Here is a 26,620-nt window from a genome sequence, read left to right as displayed (position 1 = left end):
CCAAGAATACTTCTTATTTAGTTGCAGTCTTGTTTTCATCATGAAGTATATTTAACATCTTAGTTTTTCATTATAACACACATAACGCACAGGCAGCAGGGAATTAGGGCGTTAGGTAGCAGTGCTGCGTGTGAAAATGCACTGATAGTGATCGGTGATCGATTTGCCTGGCATCAATTGATTAGGTTTCAGAACCGCAGTGGTGGACAGCTCCTCCAAAGAGCTTCTGAAAGAGCGAAACTAAAGAGCTGTCCTGAGAACGATGTTAAGAAGTCATCTGGGAAACACCCGTATCTTAGGTCTTAGGGTCCCTTCTTAGTTGAAACCTTCTTTGAACCTCTTTTAAATCCTTAAGAATACAAATTAAACCACCATGTTGTAATAAAGGCAAGGGAATCAACATTTTTAGAGACGATTGACGTATGAAACACTCATTTACAGTGGGGCAAAAAGGTGTTTAGTCAGACACCAGTTATGCAAGTTCTCCCACTTAAAAAGATAAGAGAGGCCTGTCATTTTCATCACAGATATAGCTCAACTATGAGAGACAGAATGTATTTGCAAATTATAGTGGATAATAAGTATTTGGTCAATAACAAAAGTTCATCTCAATACTTTGTTATATACCCTTTGTTGGCAATGACAGAGGTCAAAGGTTTTCTGTAAGTCTTCACAAGGTTTTCACACACTGTTGCTGGTATTTTGGTCCATTCCTCCGTGCAGATTTCCTGTGATGTTTTGGGGCTGTCGCTGGGAAACACAGACTTTAACTCCCTCCAAAGATTTTCTATGGGGTTGAGATCTGGAGACAGGCTAGGCCACTCCAGGACCTGGAAATGTTTCTTATAAAGCCACTCCTTCGTTGCCGGGGCGATGTGTTTGGATCATTGTCCTGCTGAAAGACCCAGCCACGTTTCATCTTCAATGCCCCGCTGATGGAAGGAGGTTTTCACTCAAAATTTCACAATACATACTACATTCATTCTTTCCCTACACGGATCAGTCATCCTGGTCCCTTTGCAGAAAAACATCCCACAAATCATGATGTTTCCACCCCCATGCTTCACAGTAGGTTTGGTGTTCTTTGGATGCAACTCAGCTTTCTTTCTCCTCCAAACACAACAACTTGTGTTTCTACCAAAAGGTTCTATTTTGGTTTCATCTGACCATACGTTCTCCCAATTCTCTTGTGCATCATCCCAATGCTCTCTATCAAACTTCAGACCTGGACATGTCTTGTCTTCAGCAGGGGGAACGTCTGGCCCTGCAGGATCTGAGTCCCTGATCGTAGTGTGTTACTGATGGTAGTCATGGTTACTCTGGTCCCAGCTCTGCAGGTCCTTCACTAGGTCCCCGTGTGGTTCTGGGATCTTTACTCACCGTTCTTGATCATTTTTACCCCCCGGGGTGAGATCTTGGTGGAGCCCCAGATGGAGGGAGATTATCAGTGTCTTGTATGTCTTCCATTTTCTAATAATTGCTCCCACAGTTGATTTCTTCACACCAAGCTGTTACCTGTTGCAGATTCAGTCTTCCCAGCTGGTGCAGGTCTGAGTCCTGGTCCAGGTCTAGTCCTGGTCCTGGTCCTGGTGCAGGTCTACAATTCTGTTTCTCACGTCCTTTGACAGCTCTTTGGTCTTGGCCATAGTGGAGTTTGGAGTGTGACTGTTTGAGGTTTGGACAGGTGTCTTTATACTGATAACCAGTTAAAACTGGTGTCTTTTATACTGATAACCAGTTAAAACAGGTGCATTAATACAGGTAACGAGTGGAGGACAGAGGAGCCTCTCAAAGAAGAAGTTACAGGTCTGTGAAAGACAGAAATCTTGCTTGTTTGTAGGTGACCAAATACTTATTTTACCCAGGAATTTACCAATTCATTCAGTAAAAATCCTAATGTGATTTCCTGGATTCTTTCCCCCCATTCTGTCTCTCATAGTTGAAGCTAAGATGAAAATTACAGGCCTCTCATCTTTTTAAGTGGGAGAACTTCACAATTGGTGGCTGACTAAATACTACTGTATTTATACAGAACATTTCAACAACCTAAGCTGACCAAAGTGTTTCACAATATTAAAAACAAGTAAAAGATCAATAGCATAATGATATAAACTAAAAGACATTAAAATGAAAGATAAAGAGTAAAAAGATGTGGATAAAAGAAAAACCGAGTGGCATGGTGCTCCTTTCTGCCATGCGCCAGTCTGAGTGAGTACGTTTTGGGTCTGGCTTTAAACAGTTGCAGGTCAGAGATGGTACATATGAGGGAGAGGAGCGTTACAGAGTTTGGGACCTGCGGTGGCTAAAGGAACGATCATCCCACTGTTTGTTCCTCGACTGTGGAACCCCTAAAACAGATACTGGCCAGCAGAACACAGCACTCTGGTTGGTGAACGCTTAAAAGCTCACATAAATATGGAGGTGCAAGGCCATTAACTTCACTAAAAACAAGCAACGGGAGCTTAAAATTAATTTTAAGCTCCCGTACAGGACAGGTGTGATGTGTTCATGTTTGTCAGCAGGTTGCGAGCGACACAGAAAAGTTTAAAACGTTTCATTACTAAATAAAGTATGCTGCAGGAATCAAGCCGGCTTTGTCAAGGTCACTGTGCCATAGGAAGGACTTGACTTTAGCAAGGAATCCAAGTTGAAAAAAGCTTTGACAACCGAGTCGATCTGTTTTTTTATCAAGGTATTTTTATTTAGTTTTTACGGAAGAGTATTAGGGCCATGCAGGAGAAAAAAATATTTTGAGGGGAAGATTTTTTTTTTTATTGTGCACTTCGAGAAAAAAGTTGAAATGTCGAGATTAATGTTGAAAAACAATTTCAAGAATAAAGTCGAAATTTTGTGAATAAAATCGAAATTTCTTTCCTTCTTTCTTTTTTCACGAAATTTCGACTTTATACTTAATACTATAATTGGATGTTCAAGACTGCGCTGTAAACTAATACAAGTAAATGGACTTATTTTCATAAAGCGCCTTTCTACAAAGAAATTTATGTTTTACGTTTCATTTATTCATTCACACACGCACTAATATACTTGGGAAACAGTTAGACACCAAATATAATATATTTAATTTTCTTTATTGATCCCACATAGGAGTAATTCATGTTATATCAGCTATAGAGAACAAGGTAGTGCCGAAAAACAATTTATATCCCCCCCCTCACAAAAATAAGAGAAACATATTTTCTCATCAACAAAACATATTTTACATTTTTCAAGTAACAAAATAACATATTTGAACCATTTTTCAGACAATAAAATAACATTTGAATCATTTTTCAGACAATACAATAACACCTATTGTTGATGAGAAAATATGTTTCTCTATTTTTCTTATTTTTGTGACGGGGGATTTATATTGTTTTTCGGCACTACCTTGTTCTCTATAGCTGATACAACATGAATTAAAGCTGCAAGCAGCGATGAACGGGCCCTCGCACTCACGGCCACCGCCCCCCATAAGCATATCAGAAATGACACCACCCACGACTCTCTATGTCAAACCATTCAAATGTTATAGCAGAAAATCGGGACAACCAATCAGAAGAAGGGGCGGGGCTAATTTTCACCAATTATGGTCAAGGACTCAATACCGAGTCCCATGACACCACCCACGACTCTTTGTCAAACCTTTCAAAAGTTATGGCAGAGAATAGTATTCTAGGGGGCGCTGTTGAGCCGTTAGGCCACGCCCATTAATGCAAACCATGAAACATCAAATTTATCGCCAGGCCTGGCCTGCGTGCAAAATTTGATGACTTTTGGAGAACTATCAAATATGGACCAATCAGATGAAGGGGGGCACGCTTTTTGGCGTCTAGCGTCGCCAAGGTAACGCTTTTGAAAGAGAAAAGTAATGCGTGGTGTCGGAGGATGTAGACGCACATTTTTTTTTTTTTTTTTTTTTTACTAAGATACATTCATTTTCAATGGCTTTTGTCCTTAATGGCTTTTTCCCCCCTTACATTACTTTTACTTTTATACTTTAAGTAGTTTTGAAACCAGTACTTTTATACTTTTACTTGAGTAAAAAACTTGAGTTGATACTTCAACTTCTACAGGAGTATTTTTAAACTCTAGTATCTATACTTCTACCTGAGTAATGAATGTGAATACTGAAGACACCTCTGAAGAAAGGTTATTGATCCTGACAGAGAAAGTCCTGTTTGTAAAGAAAAAGGACCTAAACTACTGCACAGGTCCCTGATGTCCAACGAGCAGATTCCAGCGTTTCAGGGGGACTGAGTGGTCCACAGTAAGGTCTAACATCACTAAAAGCATCCAGGATGTCTGGACCTTCAGCAGAGCAGATTCAGTGCTATGACGGCTTCTAAATCCAGAATGGAACTTCTCAAAAATAAATTACATTTAGGTTTGAATTAAACATGTTAGGAATAAACACATTTAAAGGGGACCTATTATGAAAAACATGTTTTCTCTTGCTTTAACATATATAAAGTGGTCTCCCCTCAGCCTGCCAACTCAGAGAAGGAGGAAAGCAACTAAATTCTGCAGTGTCTGTACAGCCGCCCGGATGAGCCGTCCAGTCTGATGTGGATCTACGAGCCAATAAGATTCTGCTCCCGTCGATGCAAAACAAAAATCCAATTCACATCGGTTGGCCTCCGATGCGTGAAACCACGTCCACAACTAACTCCGCCGGCCGGAGCTTCCGCCATTTTTCCGTAGTGGTGTATCGCGTCATTCAGGCAGCCAATCAGCTCATTAGCATAGCCCCGCCCACTCAGAATCCCACATAGATAATGAGGTTAGAGAATGGGAAGATAAAGACATGGTTTAGAGGCTGAATTTCTAATTTATTTAGCAAAAACAATCAAAAGCTTGTTTTTAAGACATTCAAGGCCTGTTTAAAATAGGTATTAGATGCCATAATAGGTCCCCTTTAAAGAGAGGATTTTGTAAATCTACTGTAGAAAAAGATCTATTACATTCTATTGGACTTAATCGGTAGCTAAAGAAACTTTGAGTAACTTTAAGTAACACATCAGATTTGGTAACTGGAGCATTTAAATGTGTCCAAACAGGATTCCTTTTAAATCTTTTTTGGATGCAGCGCATATTTGCTGTTTCTCAGGTTTACTGATCTTGCAAACTAAAACTGAGCTGAACTAAGCGCACAGAAATACTCAGAGTTACAAGTAGTTGCTGATCTTCTACATCTTTTTTAAACTGGTGATATTACAGCCGCAGCTGGCCAGCCTGTGTGCCGCATCTTTCAGAGGACAATCTGCCGGCGGCCACAAGCCGCTGGCTGAGCAGGAGCCGCTGGCTCTGCAGCAGGAAGACGTCTCTGAGCTCCAGCCTCAGCCCCGGCTGCAGGACGTCCCCCCGTCCAGCGACGCCGGTCCCGGGCCTGCAGGGAGCAACCCCCCCGGGGAGGACGGATCCAGGTCCTCCACAGACAGCCCCTCCCTGGGCAGCGTGGGTGACACAGGTGAGGACACAAACTCATCTCTGTTCATAAAAATGGACCTGATACTACGGAAGAGTAATGCTGAAAGAGAGAAAAAGAAAAAAATATCAGTAACACCAGTACTCGAGTTGTAAAAAACAATCATGGGGGATTGGTGGATTTTATCATATGGGGACAGATAATTTGTGCTGATTACAAATAATATAATAAATTACAAATAATAGGAGTGACCAAAACACCTGCAGAAATACTGCAGGAATGACATAGCAGCAGTTAAATGCAGCCTTCTGTAAGCTTTAAATATCCACTGGGCTTACATCAAATACATCAAAACACAACAATAAAAAACACTTTTCTGAACTTATCAATATGACTCTGTCCTTCACAGGATAAGTAACATGGATCACTGCAAAAACTCACAATCTTAACAAGAATATTTGTCTTATTTCTAGTTAAAATGTCTCATTTTAGTAAAAAAATCTCATTACACTTAAAACAAGACTCATCACTGGAAAAAACAACAATTTTCACCTGTTTCAAGACTTTTTTTTGCTTGTAATAAGAAGATAAATCTTGTCCCACTGGCAGATTTTCCTAATTATTTGAAGTGAAAATTTACCTGAAACAGGTGAAAATTGTGAAATAAGTTATTTTTCTGGTGTTATTTTTCTGGTGATGACTCTAAATGTTGAAATAGCAGTAAAACCACATTCATTGATGAAATGACATAAGGGATGGAAAGGGGGGATGGCAGTTTTACAGGGGGGATGATTTGGACCGTTTTTATTTCAGGGGGGGATGCCATCCCCCCTCATCCCCCCTCATCACCCCTCATCCCCCCTCATCCCCCCTCATCCCCCCTCATCCCCTCAACTCCAGTACTGAGTATCACGTTATAACGTGAAAAGTTTATTGTTAGAACAATAAACATTTCACATTATAACAGGATATTTTTCACGTTATTACAATATACAAACCTATCACGTTATAACGTGCTAAGTTTGTATATTGTAATAACGTGAAATGTTTATTGTTCTAACAATAAACTTTTCACATTATAACGTGATAAATAGTATATTGTTCTAACAATAAATTATGTTATAACCTGATAAGTTTGTATATTGTAATAACGTGATAAATATCACGTTATAACGTGATATTTTATTGTTCTAATAATAAAATGTTCAATCCAATTCAATTCAATTTTATTTATATAGCGTCTAATACAACAGATGTTATCTCTATCTCTATCTCGCTTTCCAGAGATCAAATGTTCACGTTATAACGTGATCATTTATTGTTCTAACAATAAACTTTTCACGTTATAACGTGATACTGATATTTTTTCTTTTTCTGGGGTGGCAACATTAGGCTTCCGTATGATACAGCTATATATAACAATTTTTTTTAAATTCAATAAGAAAAAGAAATCATAATTTTCAAGTTTAAAGTAGTTTACTTTGAGAATCCAAGGTGTTTGGACAAATAGTGATGTAAAATAATTGAAGCCTCGTGAGCTGATTACATTTATTGCTGTGTGACATAGGAGATGAAGTCTTTGGAGTGTGTGGGCCAAATATTTCTCATAATTAATGTGACCATTTGGGGACATACCAAGGTTCATAAAATGATAAGTAGACTGTAATTATGCAGAGATTTCCAAGAACTGTTAAAGATTCAAAACACGTTCTGCTACAAGCCACATTCCCCAGCTCACACACTAATCACACAGCTCTACTCAGCACTTTCTCTTTCACGGATACATTTACACACCGCTGATCACATCAGGGCCAACTCTGGGCTCAGTCTCTTATCTGAAGACTCTTTAACAGTTGGACTGGAAAATCAGTTGAGAGTGGCCGGTGTATCTCTGAGCCACATCCATAAACTCACACACAAATATTCACTTAGGGATAGTAGTGGTAGCACCGCTAGGTCAGAGGTTTGTGGATGATAGAATTTGTATGATTTTGCCTTTATACAGCACCACAATGACTACGTTTACATTCAGTCAAAATTGGGGTTATTGCTAATATTCCGGTTACTGAAACATTCGAAATATTCCGTTTCCATGCGTGAGCAAACAGGGTTATCCCTGTTTACATGGTAATTAATCATTTAGGATATCTGGATCAAACCAGCGACGCACGGAGAACGTCATGACGCAATTCCCGTCATTTCCGCTTCTTCTTCCTGTATCCAAATTCAAAACAAATGCTGCTTCACGCAACTTTTCGCTCACCTTCTTGTAAATCTCGCTATTCCGGTACTTTCTACCGTCTACAAATGCAGAAATGTTCATATCCTTCATTACATTTATGAAGTGATTAGTCTCCTCCTGGTCTTGCGTTTCTCATGTTTAAAAATACGTCCTGGAATGAATCTACTAAAGAAAGAAATATAAAAAAAAAAAAAAGAAGTACGTCCTGGACTCAAAAGACCAGGATTCCTTGCGAAAAGAACATGCGCAGAAAACAGGGGTATAAAAAAAAAGGGTTATTGACTGCATGTAAACGCAGTTTGAGTTTGAAATAGAATCATTTAGATTTTTACATGTGACATTTAACATTATAGCCATTTTAAGCAAAATGGCTTTCAAAAATAGCTGCACAATTGACGGAAAGTAAGTTAATTGCCGCGACGGGCTCTATAAGTCATGGCCATCTGCTTTCCCTATTTAAAATTGAAAAAAGAAAAGAAAAATGGAAAATGACCCGTATATAATTTTTTCATTTTAAAGTGGATAAACATAAAACATTACTTGAAGCTCATTTTCTTCTTGAAAGTGAAAAACCAAAAATGGACAACAACTCTTTGACTGCAGGTGCTATGGTCCGTGCATGAATGAAAATCTGGAACTGATCACCCCCGTCTTTCATTTTTAAATCTGCAAACGGAAAATGAAAAGACTATTTTTTTGTTCTTAAAATTGTAAAACCAAAAATAAACAACATCTTGGAATGGGTCATTAAGAAAACGACCTAAGGGAAAGTCTCATTAATGCACACAGCAGCTGAAGTCAGTTAAAGAGCCATTTCCCATTTTTTGGTTATTGGATTTTAAGTAGAAAATGGGACACAAGTTGCTTTCCATTTTCCGTATACTTATACAGAAATCAAGAATGAAATAGGTGTCATTTTTTTTTTTTTATTTCAAAATGGAATTGGGATAGCTGTAAATTAAACAGACTCCAGACGTGGTAATTGGGTCTAATGTGAAGACCCCTGACCCCCCTTCCCCAACAACAACAAGCAAAACAAACGACAACATCAATCTTTAAGAGATATGGCCAAATCAACAGTTTGGCGCAGTCATTAAAAGAAAGGAAGCACTAGTGAGCTCAGCAACATCAGGGAGAGAATTAAAGTGGATGATTAGAAAATCCTTGTCATTGTTAAGAAAAATCTCTTTACAACATCAAAAGAAGTGAAAAATATTCTGGAGAAGATGGGGTATCATTGTCAACATCCACAATCAAGACAAGCCTCCGTGAACGTAAATGCAGAAGATTTAGAACAGGTTGCAAACTAATGGTATGATGAGAACATGATTAGGCCAGAAAACACCTATATAGCCCAGGGATCAGCAACCCGCGGCTCTTTAACGCCGCCCTGGTGGCTCCTGGAGCTTATTATAAAATGTTTGACCTTTTTTTTTCCTTTTTTTTCTTTTTTTCCTTTTTTTTCTCTTTTTTTCCTTTTTTTTCTCTTTTTTTCCTTTTTTTCCTTTTTTTCTTTTTTCTTCCTTTTTCCTTTCCTTTTTAATCTCGACATTTCGACTTTTTTCTCGACATTTCGACTTTTTTCTCAAGATTGTCCTTCAACATTAATCTTGACATTTCGACTTTTTTCTCGACATTTCGACTTTTTTCTCGACATTTCGACTTTTTTCTCAAAATTTTGACATTAATCTCGACATTTCAAATGTTTTTCTCGACATTTCAACTTTTTTCTCAACATTTGACTTTTTTCTTGACATTTCGCCTTTCGCCATTTGCCTTCATTCTAAGGCTGATACAAGACTTTTCATTTTTTGCGGCTCCAGGCATATTTGTTTTTTGTGTTTTTGTGTTTTTTATAAGAACTTCCTGGACTCAAAAGACCAGGATTCCTTGTGAACAGAGCATGTGCAGAAAACAAATTCATGTTCCGTTTGATGGGGATATTCTGTTTGGCGTTTACATGACCAAATATTCAGGTTTTAAAAGGAGTAACCCAGGGGTCATATTGGGGTTTTTAAAAACCTGAATATGAGCAAATTCGGGTTATTCAAAAGGGTTATTGGTGTTTACATGGCTGTGCACCGGGTTATTGCTAATATTCGGGTTTTAAAAGGGCTATTGATGCATGGAAATGCAGTCACTGGTTTAAGGAATGCATATTGGGAGCAATCTGTTGTTGCTTTTGAAAATGAATTTGATTTTCCTAAATTTAGATTTATGTCTAAAGGAAAAGGATACAAAGTGACATTACCAAAATATTAGGGCACTAGAAGAAATAAGAGCAAAGACCCCAGAAACTTAAAACGATTCCCCTGCCCCCCATTCTTGGCATCCATGGAACGTAACAGATTCACACCCCGGATTGATTACTGGCCCTCAAACACTCTGCTCATACTCCTGTGCACAGACCGTGTGTAAGATCTTAATCTTTAATTTAAACCAAAGGTTTGCAATCATTTCCAGCATCATTGCTTGGATAGGTTTCAGTTGCAAACAAGAGCCTGAGTACTGAATAATTTTAATACAAATTAAAGCTGCAAGCAGCGATGAACGGTCCTCCACCCTTGTGCACGTTCAGGCTGCAGTGGGAGCTTGTATGACTTGATGTAGATTCTTCAGGCTGGACATTTAGTGGATGACGACTATATATACCAAACCATTCAAAAGTTATGGCAGAAAGTAGGAACTATCAGATATCGACCAATCAGAAGAAGGGGCGGGGCTAATTCAAGCCAATGAAGGTCAAGTACTCAATACTGAGTCAGATGACACCACCCATGACTCTTTATGTGAAACCATTCAAAAGTTATAGCAGAAAGTAGGAACTATCAAATATGGACCAATCAGATGAAGGGGGGGTGCACTTTTTGGCGTCTATCGTCGCCACGGTAACACTTGACTGAGAAAAGTAATGCGCGTCGTCGCAGGATGGAGACGCACATTTTGATGTATAACACACCTGGGGGCACATTACGGTTCGGGCCGTATTAACTGCCGAAGGAATGGCATAAATTGCGGCAAAATTACATGATTAATTGAAAATGTTCAAAATGGCCGACTTCCTGTTTGGTTTCGGCCATGGCGCCAGGAGACTTTTCTTTAAGTTGCGACATGATACAGGTGTGTACCGATTTTCGTGCATGTACGTCAAACCGTATTTTGGGGCTTGAGGCACAAAGTATTCTAGGGGGCGCTGTTGAGCCATGCGTGCAAAATTTGGTGACTTTTGGGGCACGTTTAGGGGGCAAAAAGACCCTCATTTCGACGGAAGGAGAACAATAAAAACGAGGAAGAAAATTCCTACAGATACAATACGGCCTTCGCACTGTCAGTGCTCGGGCCCTAATAAGACAGCATTAGCAATCATACGGTACAGTGTGACTCAGAAATGCACATTTTGCTTCCGTAACATTTCAGATGGATATGGACACCAGCTTTGTCAAGCAGAAACTCCACAGGAGATCCAGCCTGATCTGAGTTGTTCCAACCAGCACAAGGGCGACTGCAAGGCCGTGGTTTCAGGACTGCTGTGTGGTAAACCCATGAAATGGGAGGTCGTCTTCGACGTGGAGCCTTTTCTAAACGGCCGGGAACGTGAGGAAAAGGTTCACGAGGAGCTGTGGAACGAGACCTTCCACTACCTGGCTGGAAGCTCCATCATACAGGACTTTGAGCAGATGGCGGGTAAAGAGTGTGAGATAGAGCACGGTAAGCTTTCCCGGGATTCAAGTGTTTGAAGAAAACTAGGGATGTTGGAAAAAGTAAAAAAGGACATTTCCACTTCCATTCGTTATACTGAGACAGTCTTGCCTTCCTTTCAATTTCATTTGCATGTTAAGTATTATTCATGTATCAACATGCAGAATCACACGGCTAAATATTATGTCATAATTTCTCAATGTTTTCTGTCCTGCAGGTTCCGGCAGGAAGTACCAGTTATATGCTATACACACCAGCAAAGCTTGCAATATTGTGAGCAAATACACAGCATTTGTTCCCATTGACCTGGATACCAATGAGTATTTGCCAACAAGTGTTGAATACATAAACCCTGGTGAGTTTCAAGATTCATCACAAAGTCAAACACAAACTACTTATTCTAGTTCAAAGAAAAAGGTTCTTCTGGTTTCCAAAATCAATTATACTTTCTAAAAGATTTGAACCTGTTTTTTAACCAATCATGTAACTTGTCAAGTCAAACTAAAAATAGAAATAATTTTCTTTTAGGTGTCAAAATGTTCTGTGTTTTAGAGCATAGCTGGGAGGGAATATGTCAAAAATCATAAAGATTGTGCACTTGGTTGATATTTGGCATGGTGTTAGGTATAGACATAAGGTTTTCAAAAACCACCGCAAACAAATGGTGACGCCCCCTAGTGGCCGGTTTGCAAACAATAAAAAATGGCTCCCGCTGAAAAGACCAAAGGTCATATCTCAGCTTCTCTCAGTCCTAGATTGTTGTATATTGTCACTTTCTCTACTTTTTTGGTGCTAGGAATTCAATTCTGAGATAAATCTCCAATATTTCAAGGTCATGTTGAAGGTCAAATGTAATTTTCAAGGTCATTTTTTTGCCCAAAAAACTCCATATCTCTAGAATTAAGTCACATAGAAAGATTATAGAGGGCTCTAGACCCATATTTTCACCCCCAAGGAATGCAATTTTCTGTTTATTGGACAGTAGTGTCAATAGTCTCATTGGGTGAGAACAGTGGCTTCATTCAGGTTTAAGATGAACAGAACCTCAGAACTAAGGCCCCGTTTACACGGAGCAAAAACTGAGGCGTTTTCATGCGTTTTGGCCGTTCGTTTACACGAAAACGGAGCTCAAAAGTCACCAAAAACAATCATTTCTGAAAACTCCGGCCAAAGTGGAGATTTTCAAAAACTCAGTTTTCACGTTTGCTTGTAAACGGAGGAAAACGGAGATTTAGGCTTCAGAATGTCACATTATGAGACAGAAACGTCACCAGCGTCATGTGTGCGACCTGTGTTTACAATCTGTTTGGCCACCGTCAATATTTTCTTGTATTTCACCTGTTTTATATTCTAAAGTCACACTTAAAAGTAACTCCACTTCTCTGTCACTCCAAACCAAAGACTCTCGTTCCTTCTAGGAAGTCACTGGCAGTAAAGGCTGATTTATGGTTCCGCGTTACACCAACGCAGAGCCTACGGCGTAGGGTACGCGGCGACGCGCCCCGTACGTAGGCTACGCCGTCGATTTAACGCAGAACCATATTATTCAGGCTTCACACGTGTCATTTGTTGACGTTTTTTCCAGGATTCTGATTGGCTAGCATGACTTTATCTTCTCGTTACACTGCCCCCTGCAGGTTTGACTGCTCATAGCACCTTAACAGCGTATTTATCCGGGTTCGTGTAAACGAGGATATTTTTCAAAACGTAGAGGGGAAAATATCCGTTTTTGTAAATACGGCTATGTGTAAACGTGGCCTAAGTCACAGTGAAAGAATAGGATTTTATTAAAATAACACACGAAAAACATTAGCTGTGCATATTTAAACTCACTTAACCCCTACACTGCTGCCTCTATCTCCTCGCTTATTGATTCATTTTACATTTTCTGCAAACTGGCCACTAGGGGGCGTCCCAATTTGTTTGCGGTGGTTTTATAAAACCTTATGTCCATGCCTACCACCATGCCAATTATAAAATACTTGTCACTAAGTGCAGGATTTTCATGAATTCCCTCCCAGCTAGCAGGTCAGGAAGGATATTCCATGTTGTTGGATCCAAATTGTTCTGTAAAAGACCTGCAGATTATGCAGGACTTCTCAAACCAGCATACTTGTGAATACATGTTGTTTGCAGTTGAAGGTCTGAAGAGGAGCTCCAGGTCTCAGTCAGGGAGCCAGAAAACCCGCGGTTACTCCATCGGGCTGGGCCGCTCCCAGTCCGGCGGCGTGTCAGAGGAAACAGAGGAGGCCCCGCCGCCCAACAGTAGGCTGGAGTTTATTCTTCTTATTTTTACCCCAAGCCCATAACACAGCAGAAGAAGCTTTAAATGCAAGGGTAGATCCATAACTAATGGAAAATATAGTGGAAAGAATAAGATAAGAGCTTAGAGGAAGACAGCTTTTGTGCATTGAAGATTGAAGCGGCAGACTAAAATTAAAATCACCGCTCTTGAAACAGGCAATTCGTTTTTTTTTTTGTTTATACTCATTCAAACCTATATTTATTACAAACAAAAATGTTGCAATCTCATATCCCTTGCTTACAGACACTGTGGAATATTGAGGTCTAACAAAGCTGTGTGGGCTTTATTAAAAAATAGTCCAACTTCAGCAAAAAGACAGTATTTTAAAATGATCTTCAGGGACGGCATAGCAACAGGAGAGAGCAGCACTGCAAAAACTCAACATCTTACCAGGAATATCTGTCTTATTTTTAGTTAAAATGTCTCATTTTTAGTCAAAAAATCTCATTACCCTTAAAACAAGAGTCATCACCAGAAAAATAACTTGTTATTTGACAATTTTCACCTGTTTAAAGTAAATTTTCACTTGAAATAAGTAGAAAAATCTGCCAGTGGGACTAGATTTATCTTAAACTATTCCTCATTTATTAATTGTTAGTAAATGAGGAATAGTTGCAACTTTAGAATAACGTCCCAATAACACACATAACCTAATAACTAATACTTAACTAATATATTAACTCACACTTTACAGATCAGTTGTTAATAGTTTGTTAACCATCTACTAATACCAGTGAAACTTTGTAGAACAGCAAGTGGATGGAACCATAATTTGATGTGATATTTATATAACCAGTACTGGAGTCGAGGGGGGATGAGGGGATGGCATCCCCCCCTGAAATAAAAACGGTCCAAATCATGCCATCCCCCCTTTCCATCCCTTATGTCATTTCATCAATGCATGTGGTTTTACTGCTATTTCAACATTTAGAGTCATCACCAGAAAAATAACACCAGAAAAATTACTTATTTGACAATTTTCACCTGTTTCAGGTAAATTTTCACTTGAAATAAGTAGAAAAATCTGCCAGTGAGACAAGATTTATCTTTTTTTCTACTTTTTCTACTTATTTTAAGTGAAAATCTACTTGAAACAGGTGAAAATTGTTTTTTTTTTCCAGTGATGGGTCTTGTTTTAAGTGTAATGAGATTTCCTTTGACTAAAAATGAGACATTTTAACTAGAAATAAGACAAATATTCTTGTTTTTGCAGATTTTGAGTTTATGCAGTGAGAAGGGCACAGATTATCCCATATGGTACCGTTTCTTTCTAACCAAAATATTCCTAGAATCAGGTAAAGGTGATTGTAAATGTGTTTGATGGTTGGCTCAGGTGGCGATGACGCCCCCTCCCCGTGCAGCACCCCGTCCTCCGCCGGCTGGGAGCGATGCAGCTTTGCAGAGGGTAAGTGCACCGCATTAACCACTAAATGAATTTGCTCCGTCTCCTCCATTTTTCTGCACGGAGACCTTTGACACAGAGCGTTTGCAAGGCCGTTGTCATTTCCAGGGCAACACGGCTGCATTGTTGCAAAATGTGAAACAGGAGATTGTTGACATTTCAGCTCCTCTGTTTGTAAGTGATGGTAAACAGTACAAGAGTTTCCGTGGTCAACATTGACAAACTGTACAATAAGTACACACTGAAGGCACGGATGTAAACAGGAGGGTTTCAATGGAGGAGACAGACGGCTGAGGGAATATGCTGCACGTCTCTGTCCACGGTGTTACATCAGTAGCTGTGCTTTACATTTTTAGACATGGCTTTGCTTCCTTTTTCCCCCGATACCTTTTTAATTCCGTCTGTCTGGCTCTCTGTCTCCCAGTCTCCCAGAGGAGTCCGTCTCTGACCTCTGACCAATCACAGAAGTCGGTGGAGAGCCTGTTTTCTGCCAGGTAGGTGATTGGAGGATACCTGGCAGCAGGAATGTGCTGTCGCTGTGCTCCAACTGCACGATCAAACGCACAGATTTCACAATTATAATTATCCTGCCTCTCGGGGCAGCATATATTTTCATCATCTTTAAACATTTATTTCAGCTGATTTAGACTAATTAGAAATGTTGAGTTTGATTGCTTCAGGAGAGAATCCTTAATGATGAACAGGTAATGAAAAATTACCTCTTAGACTGCGTCAATCAAGTAATCAAGGTTTAGACCTTTGACTTTCTACAATTTAGACTTAATTTTAAACTATACTGCAAAAACTCAAAATCTTACCTGGAATATTTGTCTTATTTTTAGTTAAAATGACTCATTTTTAGTCGGAAAATCTCATTACACTTAAAACAAGAGTCATTACCAGAAAAATAACAATTTTCACCTGTTTCAAGTAAATTTTCACTTGAAATAAGTAGAAAAATCTGCCAGTGGGACAAGATTTATCTTCTCATTACAAGCAAGAAAAAATCTTGTTCCACTGATAGCTTTTGACCAATGATCAGAGATAATTTACTCATTCAGACATAGGTCTGCAGTTTCTCCATAAAACGTCACATCAGCTGAAACATTTGCGTTTTGGTCAAAGGTTTGGTTGAAAATATTTTTATTGATTGAAGCAACTTTTTCGGATTGAATAATAAAGATACAAATGTCCTACCCATAATATGGCCCAAACACAAAACAACACTACTTCAATCAAAAATGAAAATTGTTGTATTTTCCAGTGATGAGTCTTGTTTTAAGTGTAATGAGATTTTTTTTACTAAAATGAGACATTTTAACTAGAAATAAGACAAATATTCTTGTTAACATTGAGTTTTTGCAGTGATCCATGTTACTTATCCTGTGAAGGACAGAGTCATATTGATAAGTTCAGAAAAGTGTTTTTTATTGTTGTGTTTTGATGTATTTGATGTAAGCCCAGTGGATATTTAAAGCTTACAGAAGGCTGCATTTAACTGCTGCTATGTCATTCCTGCAGTATTTCTGCAGGTGTTTTGGTCACTGCTATTATTTGTAATATATTAGATTATTTGTAATCAGCACAAATTATCTGTCCCCATATGATAAAATCCACCATCCCCTCTGATGTTTTTACAACTCGAGTACTGTCTGTATCTGAATATGAATCCCCGTCAGCTCTGTAGTAGATGAGGCCTAACAGGGATGTACGAGTAAATATACGAGTAAATGTAGGAGTAAACGCCTGCTTCACATCTGCATCCCCGTCTCTTCGCCAGGCTGGCCCTCAGCAGGACTCGCCTCCTCACTCGAGCCGCCAAAGGATTCATGTGTCGATCTCACAGCAAGTCCGGTGATTCAATCGGGGAGAGTGAAAACGAGAACAAAGACTACATTCCTCTGGTGAGCAGCAGATCTATACTGTACTCATGGGTGTGGAAAAAGCGCCGGTGTGATTTGGGATAGACGCTAATGTGAACAGACGGTAGATTTGTCTGCAGAGATTAATGTGCCAGAGTTTATTGAGTGTGTGGACAATGGACACCGGTAGGTGCAGGGTGTGTTTAATAGTTGAGGGGTGATGTGCTCAGAGTGTAAATTTTCAAAGATATTCAGCTATTCATTCACTTTGTCAAATCAGTCAAGATCTGTCAATGCTCATAGCAGAACGGAGCATCACGAGCTGCAAGACTCACGTCTAAAACTTTGTACTTCGGGCATTTTTAAACAAATGCCATAATATCCATATCTATGATTGATATGATTGACCTGAGAAGAAACTAAATGGTGAAGACGGCAATGGATATTTCATAAAACCAGAAAAAGCTAAGAAATGTAAAGAAAATATAAAGCAGTGCCTAATAATAAAAGCAACTATAAGAACTTCCATCAATACATAAGCTGGTTGGAGACACTGATAATGCAATGTGTTTTTCAAATACAATGGAAAGAAAAATACTTCTAGCAAAGATTAGCTGAAGAAGGACTGAACATAAAATAGCTACCCAACAATCTGGACTAATACTCTGCAAAAACTCAAAGTCTTACCAGGAATATTTGTCTTATTTCTAGTTAAAATGTCTCATTTTTAGTCAAAAAAATCTCATTACACTTAAAACAAGAGTCATCACCAGAAAAAGAACTTGTTATTTGACAATTTTCACCTGTTTCAAGTAAATTTTCACTTGAAATAAGTAGAAAAATCTGCCAGTGGAACAAGATTTATCTTCTTATTACAAGCAAAAAAATCTTGTTCCACTGGCAGATTTTTCTACTTATTTTAAGTGAAAATCTACTTGAAGCAGGTGAAAATTGTTGTTTTTTCCAGTGATTACTCTTGTTTTAATTTTTGACTAAAAATGAGACATTTTAACTAGAAATAAGACAAATATTCTTGTTAAGATTTTGAGTTTTTAACTCCTAATTCTCAGTTTTTGAGTGTCTCACTCAAACATGGCATACCTCATTTAAAATGAGAACATCCCAGCAAATACAAGGTGTTTGTGAATGGGTTTGGTATCAACTAAAGGGGAACGTGTGAAATTAAATATACATATTACTGTAGCAGGTGAGTGTAAGTGAACGTGCAGCCTTTAGCTCAGTCAGCCAAAACACCACACTTTAGGACTGGACTGTGTACGACGGAGTGTTAGGGCCAAACTAAGACAAAAAAAAAAAAAAGTCATAATAATATGAGAATAAAGTCATAATATTACGAGAATAAAGTTGTAATATTTTGAGAATAAAGGTGTAATATTACGAGAATAAAATATATTATAAATATATAAATATAACTTCACAAGATGCTCAATATTCCTCATTTTAACACAGGGAGAAGACTGCTCTTCCTGTTAGAGTTCTCATAAATTATTGTCTCATAATATTACGACTTTATTCTCATAAATTACGACTTTATTCTCGTAATATTATGACTTTAATCTCGTAATATTACGACTTTATTCTATTACGACTTTATTCTCATAATATTAGGACTTTATTCTCATAAATTAGGACTTTATTCTCGTAATATTACGACTTTATTCTCGTAATATTATGACTTTATTCTCGTAATGTTACCACTTTATTCTATTACGACTTTATTCTCGTAATATTACGACTTTATTCTTTTACGACTTTATTCTCGCAACATTATGACTTTACTCTCGTAATTTTATGACTTTATTCTCATTATATTATGACTTTATTCTCGTAATTTCCCAAAATTTTTTTGTCTTAGTTTGGCCCTAATATTCCGTCGTAATTGTGTCCTCAGTTCATGCATTCGTGCAGTGTTTCTCAATCCTGGTCCTCGTGGGCCCCTGTCCTGCATGTTTTAGATGCTACCCTGCTTCAGCACACCGTGATAAAAGTACCTGTGTCATCAACAGAACTGTGCAGACCTTGGTGACAAGCTAATGAGGACCTTTAATTAGAATCAGGTGTGTTGGTGCAGGGAAACATCTAAAACATGCAGGACAGGGAACACGAGGACCAGGATTGAGAAGCACTGATGTAGTGAAAACCTAATTGTTCCAGAAATGCCTTCTATAAATCCATATCACATTTGAATGGGCTACAATTGTGTCATAAATCAGTGGGAGACAAAGGAGTGGAGCTTAGGCAATCAGACACGGGTGGGTAAGTGCACAAGTGCAGCTGAAGCAGAGAAACAATCAGGGGACGGTTAGAACAGAGAGACGACAACAAGAAACAAGGCAGGATAAGGATGTCATTAGAAAAGTGGAAATAAAACATTGTGATCTGGGAATGTCAAAGTATCCTTTTTGTAAGCAGCACAAACGGCTGATTGGAGCAGCGAATCAGGGCTCTTATGTGTGGAGTGCAGGCCAGATGAGCACTCTGCTTTTAAAGCAGTAGCTCAAGTGGACCGTCACTTTTATCTGATTTTTCTGCTGACCAGAAACACAAGCTGCAAAAGGGAATTGAATTCTATATCTGTGGGTTTTCTACACGTTCTGATTTGATTGATTTATTTAGCACATTTTTGAAAGAAGAAAAGAAAGAAATACAATGGAATGCGTTTAGAGAAAATTAAAAAGAAATAAAAAAAAACAACAACATAAAAGAAAGTGTGCTGGAGAGGTCAGAAACCTGAGAGGCTTATCGAGGGATTGATACACTTCAGACAGTAAAACAAGAAATACTTTAGAAAAAAAACACAAGATGGTTAAATAATAGTTAAAATAGACATCATAAAAAATATGATAAAAGGAGCAGAATAGCATAAACCAACACAAAGAGCATCTGGACATACAGGACTGTCTCATAAAAATAGAATATTGTGATTTTCTGTAATGCAATTACAAAAACAAAAATGTCATACATTCTGGATTCATTACAAATCAACTGAAATATTGCAAGCCTTTTATTATTTTAATATTGCTGATCATGGTTTACAGCTTAAGAAAACTCAAATATCCTATCTCAAAAAATTAAAATATTCTGGGAATTTTAATCTTAAACTGTAAACCATAATCAGCAATATTAAAATAATAAAAGGCTTGCAATATTTCAGTTGATTTGTAATGAATCCAGAATGTATGACATTTTTTTTTTTAATTGCATTACAGAAAATAAAGAACTTTATCACAATATTCTAATTTTCTGAGACAGTCCTGTATAGTATATACAGTGTACGGTGTACTTGTATGTACATGTAGAGACGTTATTGGTACTGGGTCAGCAGCTCTTTACATCTCAGCTAGGAGTTTGTTTTTTAATCTTTTTCTGAAAGAAGGAGGGACAGAGTGCTAGGTGCCAGGTTTCAGATGTTATTCCACAGGGCGACTCCTCTGTATTTAATATTATATTGCCCTCTTATGGTGCGACGTCGGGGTGGATGGAGATGAGATGCTGATCTAGTTGGATAACTGTGAATATTGGATTTTATACAAAAGTATTGTTGGAAGTGGAGTGGTAGTGATTGGCTTAAATACAGAATTTTGTAAATAAAAATAGAGATTTGCATTTTATTGATTTCAAAAATATTTATAATCTTGAATTTAGAAAAAAGGGGAACAGATGGGGCCTGGAAATCTGACCTTGTGACTGTTCTAACAAAGTAAATCAAGTTTGTGGAGATATGTGCGACGGGTGCTGGCCCAGACAACATTACAATACAATAGATATGGAGAAACAAGACTGGAATACTGAGTTAACAGGCAGGGTCTATTGAGATCAGGGCTGATTTTCCTAATGATTCCTAACGACTTCCACACCTTTCTGGCCACAGAGTCGATATGATATTTCCAACAACATTTTTCGTCGACAATTACACCCAAAAACCGAGCCGAAGATACCTTATTCATTTTATTCCCTTCTATAAAAAGGTTGGCTTGTTTTAGATCAGGGGTCGGCAACCCAAAATGTTTTAGAGCCATATTGGACCAAAAACACAAAAAACAAATATGTCTGGAGACGCAAAAAATGAAGTCTTGTATACTGTAAGCCTTAGAATGAAGACAACACATGCTGCATGTATCTATATTAGTTATAACTGGGGGAAGATTTTTTTTTCATTATGCACTTCAAGAAAAAAGTCGAAATGTCGAGAAAAAAGTCGAAATGTCAAGATTAATGTTGAAGTACAATCTCGAGAAAAAAGTCGAAATGTTGAGAAAAAAGTCAAAATTTCGAGAAAAAAGTCAAAATGTCGAGAAAAAAGTCGAAATGTTGAGATTTAAAAGTTAAGGAAAAAGGAAGAAAAAAGTAAAAAAAAGAAGAAAAAAAGTAGAAAAAAAAGAGAAAAAAAAGGAAAAAAGGAAAAAAAAGAAGAAAAAAAGTAAAAAAAAAAAAAAAAAGAGCAAACTTTTTTTGAAAAAGCTCCAGGAGCCACTAGGGCGGCACTAAAGCCCTGGGTTGTCGACCCCCGTTCTAGATCATATTTTTTTCCTTTTTATACAGTTTTTTTTTTAACTGTGAGTATTGGAGACTATTGACTAAATCAATGCTGTTTATGATTGCCATGATTATTTTTTATCGTTATCTGACCTACAGTCCTTCCCTCTGTGCAGGTGTTGCTACAGTTGGCCAGCGGTGCGTTCCCCTTGGACTCGGCTCTGTGTGAAGCCATCAGTGTCCCGATGGACAAGCTGAAGTGGACGTCCCCGTTCAGCCGCCACCGCAGCAGCCTGAGCCATCTGTCTCACTCCGGCAGCCGCCGCGCCGACAGCTCTGACGACGGCGGCAGATCCCTGCCCGACGCCCCGGAGCCTCCTGCAGGCGTGCACGGCCCTGCCCCGGCACCCAGCAGCGCCTGGGTGGATGCCGGCCCCGCCTCATTAGCCGAGCCCCCGCCCTTCTCCCCACACGCCCTCGCAGACGGCGGCCGGAGCTCCAGCTCAGGGAGCTCGGAGACGGCGTCGCCCGGCGGCGCGTCCAGGAGGACGCTGGATCTGGAGAGCATGGTGTGGGCCACGGCCGTCGCCCTGGCCTGGCTGGAGCACAGCTCCGCCAGCTACTTCATCGAGTGGGAACTGGTGGCTGCCAAAGCCAGCATGTGGCTGAGCGCGCAGAACATCCCGGAGCGGAAAGACTTAGCCTCCATCAAGGCCGCGGCCAATCAGCTCTTCATCATCCTCCGGCACTGGGATGAGAACCTGCAGCTGAACATGCTCTGTTACAACCCCAACAGTGTCTAAGGCCTTTCACTCCAGACTGATGCAGACTGAAGGTAATCAGTCCACGTGATACTATGCTAACTGAGGTCGTACTATTCCCTGCCCAGCATTTCATCTTCTGGAGTCTGATTATTGTCACTGCAGTGGTGAACAAGGTGTATTTGGTTCTGCTTTTCTGCTATTTCTCTAAACATATCACAGGCTCCTCAGAGACGCGTAATGCAAGCGGTTTCCTCGCTGGGGTCACCAACCGTAGTTGGATCTTCATTAGTGTGTGGTTTATCAGTTATTTCACTAGAGTTAAACGCCAACAAGAATGTGAGTGTTGAAGTGGTGGCACGTTGGACCAGTGAGCAGTAACACGTGGTCAGCGTGGTGCAAAACAAGTTACATTCTGTTGTTACATCTTCGACACTCTTTCTGAACAGATTATGTTAAAAGAAAGAAGAATCTGGGTACTTCCTAGCTGAACTGAAACTGTTTTCATGCCAGGTTGATGAAGAGTTATTACTACAGTACTTGCCTGTTTGGGTTAACTTGTAGCAGAGACAGAAAACATATGCAAAGAGCAAAGGAACCGATTAAATGATATGTAAACGTTTCAAAAGGTGTGTGTGTATATATATATATATATATATATATATATATATATATATATATATATATATATATTTATCTTACAAATTCTGTAAATGTGTATCTCTTACGTTTATTTAGATGTTTATTTTTAATGATGCATCAATTCTTTTTTATTTTATTTTATTTTCAGTTTCTTGAGGATTATCACAACAAAATGAGTTAAGACGTTGAGCTGGCATCACCAGGGAGTTAAAATGTACTTTGTCATCAGTTATTAAGGCCTGTTAAAATAAAAACTGTTCAGATCTAGAAAATTAAAAATTGTTTGGCAAAATAAGATGTTTGGTATGCATCGTAAAATCAATGATTACGAACTCTTCATCAACATCTGCATCAACATCTGTCAGCTCTGACCTTAAATGTCCGGATGTGAGGGGGGAAGAGATGGTGCAAAGCAACACCAGGGACAAAACCAGTCCGGGTAGCTGAACAATTCTGCGTAATAGTTAAGACTAGGGATGGGCGGTATGGACTAAAAAATGTATCACGATCATTTCTGGAATTTATCCCGATAGCGATAAAAATGACGATAAAAAAATACCAATTCAACTCCACCTTTGTAACTATAAATCTATCTCTCTCTCAGATCAGCCATGTTTGTTACACAAAAACCTCATCAATGGGAATTTATTTATCTATCCATCCATCCATCCATCCATCCATCCATCCATCCATCCATCCATCCATCCATCCATCCTTCTTTCTTTCTTTCTTTCTTTCTTTCTTTCTTTCTTTCTTTCTTTCTTTCTTTCTTTCTTTCTTTCTTTCTTTCTTTCTTTCTTTCTTTCTTTCTTTCTTTCTTTCTTTCTTTCTTTCTTTCTTTCTTCCTTCCTTCCTTCCTTCCTTCTTTTTCCGTTCCTTCCTCCTTTCCTTGTTTTCTCCCTTCCTTCTCCCCTTTCCTTCCTTCCTCCCTTCCTCCCTTCCTCCCTTCCTTCCTTCCTTCCTTCCTTCCTTCCTTCCTTCCTTCCTTCCTTCCTTCCTTCCTTCCTTCCTTCCTTCCTTCCTTCCTTCCTTCCTTCCTTCTTTTTCCCCCTTCCTTCCTTCTTTCCTCCTGCTCTCTCCTTCCTTCTTCCCTTCCTCTTCCTTCCTTCCTTCCTTCCTTCCTTCCTTCCTTCCTTCCTTCCTTCCTTCCTTCCTTCCTTCCTTCCTTCCTTCCTTCCTTCCTTCCTTCCTTCCTTCCTTCCTTCCTTCCTTCCTTCCTTCCTTCCTTCTTTCCTTCCAAAAATCAGCTTTACACAAAAACGTCATCAACAGGAATTTATCCTTTTTACCGTGAGATACAAATTCTTATCGTGATGAATTTTTTGACGGTTTATCGTGAACGGTAAAATATCACCCATTCCTAGTTAAGACTCTGTACATGTTCTATGAAATTAAGTGATTTCAATTTAAACTGTTGAACATTAGAAGGAGCTGAGAAGAATATGCAGGACTGTCTGCAGCTTACAAATACACCCCTGCATCAGTTTGGACAGAAGGACAAAAATTGTCACTTTAGTAAGTTTCAAAATTTAGCAAAAACTATTTTAATTGTAGACGTTATTTGAAAATGGCTCAAATGATTAGAAATGACGGTGAACTTTGTAATGAGTTTGCAAATGGGACAATCCATGCCTGCAGGATATGAAAGGCTCCTCTAGTAGTCATTGTAACAGCTCATTTACCACAAGTGCCTAAACAAGGTGTAAAGTTGGCTGCAAATGTAGATCTTTTAACTGAAGTACTTATTAGCTAATGATCGGCATAATTTGATACGCTTATGCAATTTCACATCATTTATTTCCATTATGAGTTGTATTAGCTTGCATTGATGATGGGAGAGTTGTTACTTCATCATTATTTTTTGCACCTAATCACTGCAAAAACTCAAAATCTTAACAAGAATATTTGTCTTATTTCTAGTTAAAATGTCTCATTTTTAGTAAAAAAAAATCTCATTACACTTAAAACAAGACTCATCACTGGAAAAAAACAACAATTTTCACCTGTTTCAAGTAGATTTTCACTTAAAATAAGTAAAAAAAATCTGCCAGTGGAACAAGATTTTTTTGCTTGTAATGAGAAGATAAATCTTGTCCCACTGGCAGATTTTTCTACTTATTTCAAGTGAAAATTTACTTGAAAAAGGTGAAAATTGTCAAATAAGTAATTTTTCTGCCAATGACTCTTGTTTTAAGTGTAATGAGATTTTTTTGACAAAAAATTAGACATTTTAACTAGAAATAAGACAAATACTCCTGGTAAGATTTTGAGTTTTTGCAGTGATTTCAAAGTACCTCCTCAGTTAGTTGAGTAAACTTGTTCCGTGACAGCCACGACTCCCACAGCATCTTAGCACATAAACATCACTTTCTGTTGTAACATGTTAAACTGAGCAGCTACTCGCTTGTCAATGTGAGAAGAATACTGATTAACTATTAATAATTGGGACTAAAGTTCTCTCTGTTCGTATTCCTGGCCCGCTGCATGCCTAGATAATATGTGTAAACTGTAAAGTCTCTGACAGAGGTACGTGACGATTTGTTTTGCCCATTTATTTTTATGTAAGCTGGAAAAGCTCAACATTTTTTCTGAGTTCTTAGATGGCAATGAGAAAAAAAAGTTAAAAAGAAAAAAAAAGCAGTAAACACTTTGGTAATGCTTTCTTTGCAGTGTGTACAGAAATAGCTTCAGATTCTTGCTTGGACTTCTGTAAAAAGATGGTAGCGTCTTTTAAACATCTCTTTGGGATTTATTTTTTCTTCTCCATTTAAGCATATTTCTGTAATGATTTTAGGGTTTGTTTCCTTACATTGATGCCTCACTCAGGTATTGCTTTTACTTTTCCACTCAGGCCAACTTGCATGAGTCCTTCTGCATGACCACACGTGCTGATGAAAAAAGAACAACTTTTGATGACCAAATTACCACATTGGAGCCAGTGATGCAGTATTGTCCTCTCTGAACTGCGAAATACGACGTGTATGTCATATAGTAATATTTTGTGCTGTGATTGCAATAGTATGCGCAGCTGTAACGGTTAAAAGTGGTATTTTTTATGTGATGGGTCAGTTGTATTGTGTAGTATCTTACAAGTTGCTGGTTGTGCCTTTACAAATGATTATGGAGGTTGCTGGAAGCTTCTGTGGTGTCTTTATAACTGTTGATGTTATAACCAGCTCTGCAGATGCATGTAATAAATACTGTAACGAAAGAGATTCATCCCTGGACTTCTGTCTTATTTTAATTCTCTGCTGATGATGCCAGTTTATCTGTCGTCCTGTTCAAAAATAGCAAAATTGCTGTTATAGATGGAAGTGGACTGCCTTTTTTACAGTCTACATAAAGCCAGACCCCCTTTATAGGTTCCCACTGCTCTATTCAATTCAATTCAATTTTATTTATATAGCGTCTAATACAACAGATGTTGTTTCTAGACGCTTTCCAGAGACCCAGAACATGATTTTGTCTTTAAGATAGTAGTTTTTCAGGTCTAACACATTAGGACGTTATGAAAAAACAACAACTGATCCTTACTAGGTAATCAAATCAATTGTTAAATACAGTCTAAAATGACTAAAACTAAGCCAAAATTCAGAGGACGTGTGAAATATTCTGTCCACCTACTGTACATCTCGGGCCTCATTCTTGAAAGGTGAGCAGAACAAATTTGTAAACTGTTTGCAGAGTGAAATTTACACATTTCTGCCATTCATGAAAATGTAAGTAGATCCAAACTTTTAGGGGTCGAAACAAACCCTACTTTAGCCTCTGGCCACATGTCCAGC

The 26,620-nt window shown here is 38.6% G+C and overlaps 1 protein-coding gene across 1 annotated transcript in view; it reads left to right on the top strand.

Moving 5' to 3' along the window:
• The window catches only part of vwa5b1 (von Willebrand factor A domain containing 5B1), a 71,699-nt gene extending 45,771 nt beyond the window's left edge, over positions 1–25,928 (top strand). The window contains exons 15-23 of the mRNA XM_061735204.1: positions 5,218–5,467; positions 11,085–11,375; positions 11,584–11,721; positions 13,503–13,631; positions 15,005–15,076; positions 15,498–15,567; positions 16,854–16,977; positions 21,609–22,267; positions 25,687–25,928. Coding sequence (XP_061591188.1) covers positions 5,218–5,467; positions 11,085–11,375; positions 11,584–11,721; positions 13,503–13,631; positions 15,005–15,076; positions 15,498–15,567; positions 16,854–16,977; positions 21,609–22,235 — 1,701 coding nt within the window. The 3' untranslated portion in view covers positions 22,236–22,267; positions 25,687–25,928. The remainder of the gene's footprint in view (positions 1–5,217; positions 5,468–11,084; positions 11,376–11,583; positions 11,722–13,502; positions 13,632–15,004; positions 15,077–15,497; positions 15,568–16,853; positions 16,978–21,608; positions 22,268–25,686) is intronic.
• Positions 25,929–26,620: the final 692 nt, after the last annotated feature.

Source organism: Cololabis saira, chromosome 12 (assembly GCF_033807715.1).
Source record: "Cololabis saira isolate AMF1-May2022 chromosome 12, fColSai1.1, whole genome shotgun sequence".
Classification (NCBI taxonomy): domain Eukaryota; kingdom Metazoa; phylum Chordata; class Actinopteri; order Beloniformes; family Belonidae; genus Cololabis; species Cololabis saira.
Note: the sequence above shows the minus strand (reverse complement) of the source record. Positions and strands in the feature narration are given on the sequence as shown.